Source organism: Geospiza fortis, unplaced genomic scaffold (genome assembly GCF_000277835.1).
Source record: "Geospiza fortis unplaced genomic scaffold, GeoFor_1.0 scaffold61, whole genome shotgun sequence".
Classification (NCBI taxonomy): Eukaryota; Metazoa; Chordata; class Aves; order Passeriformes; family Thraupidae; genus Geospiza; species Geospiza fortis.
Window position 1 is genome coordinate 6,055 of NW_005054430.1, and position 1,209 is coordinate 7,263.

Here is a 1,209-nt window from a genome sequence, read left to right on the forward strand (position 1 = left end):
CCTCCACTGCAGGACAACAACTGCCATCACCCACCACAACCCCTCATTGCTCCCATTCTTTTTGTGGATTTAAAGCTTCTCACGAGCATCTGTGAATCAGCCAGGTATGATAGCTCAAGTAATCCTGCACACCCACAGGACTAAGTATAAACAGTGAGTTCTTCATGTAAAAGTATCTCCTCCTCCCACCCCAAGCAGCAAACTTCCCAAGGCCATGAATTCCACTGAAATCAGCCAGGATTCCATGCTGAATACCCAGATTCCTTCCCTGGGATCTGGCTGCCAGCATTTTCAATCACAATGCTGACAACACAACAGGAACACCACACTAAACTTGGCCTACACCCTGGCTGGCAGAGTCCTGCACTCCTGCCCAGTGTCCCAAAGAAGCTCCAGCCTCTCCAAAAACTCCAGTTAGAGCCAAATCATTCAGTGCTACACCTTCCTGTGTCTGTGGCAGATGCAGCCACAGTTTGGGTGGGAATGGAGAACAATGCAGCAGCAACTCCTTGTCCAGCAGCCAGCAGGACAAAACAACTCTAGGGGTGGTTCCTGCCCCTTGAGTTCTGTGCCCCTGGCCCTTCAATATCACAGGAGTATGTAAATGCCACGGGTTTATGGCATAAAAACCCCGAGATCGACAACAGAGCCCATCCTTGTGGGAAGTGTGGTCGCTGGCAGAAATCATGAGCACCCTGATGTCCACAGCAGGATGGAGCTGAAAGGTCTATAAAGCAGCACGAGCTCCTGGAGTTCCTTACCTGCTTCTCAGACATGATGTAGAGGTGCTCGTGGTCCATGGAGAAGGCCATGTCCCGGAGGATGGGGCCAGTGTCCACCACCTGCACGATCTCGTACTCCAGCGTGTTCTTGGCGGTGCCATCCACACGGATCTGTGCAGGAACAACAAGAACAGAGGGAGAACATGAGGATTTTTCCCTCCTTCCACTGAAAACAAATAATTAAAGAACCACAAAATGATTTGTGTTGAAATGAACCTTAAAGACCATCTCATTCCAACCTTCTGCCATGGGCAGGGACAGCTTCCTCCATCACAGGTTGCTCCAAGCCCTGTCCAATCCGGACACTGCCAGGGATCCAGGGACAGCCACAGCTTCTCTGGGAAACTTTCTCTCTCACTATCCTCACAGTAATGTATATCTGCTTATAATATATACAAAAAAAACCCTTTATATATATATTTATATA

At 49.0% G+C, this 1,209-nt stretch overlaps 1 protein-coding gene across 1 annotated transcript in view; it reads right to left on the minus strand.

Moving 5' to 3' along the window:
• Positions 1 to 761: 761 nt before the first annotated feature.
• The window catches only part of PLXNA4 (plexin A4), a gene marked incomplete at its 3' end in the record, with an annotated part of 240,172 nt that continues 239,724 nt past the window's right edge, over positions 762 to 1,209 (minus strand). Inside the window, exon 4 of the mRNA XM_031061881.1 lies at positions 762 to 893. Within this exon, the coding sequence (XP_030917741.1) occupies positions 762 to 893 (132 nt within the window). The remainder of the gene's footprint in view (positions 894 to 1,209) is intronic.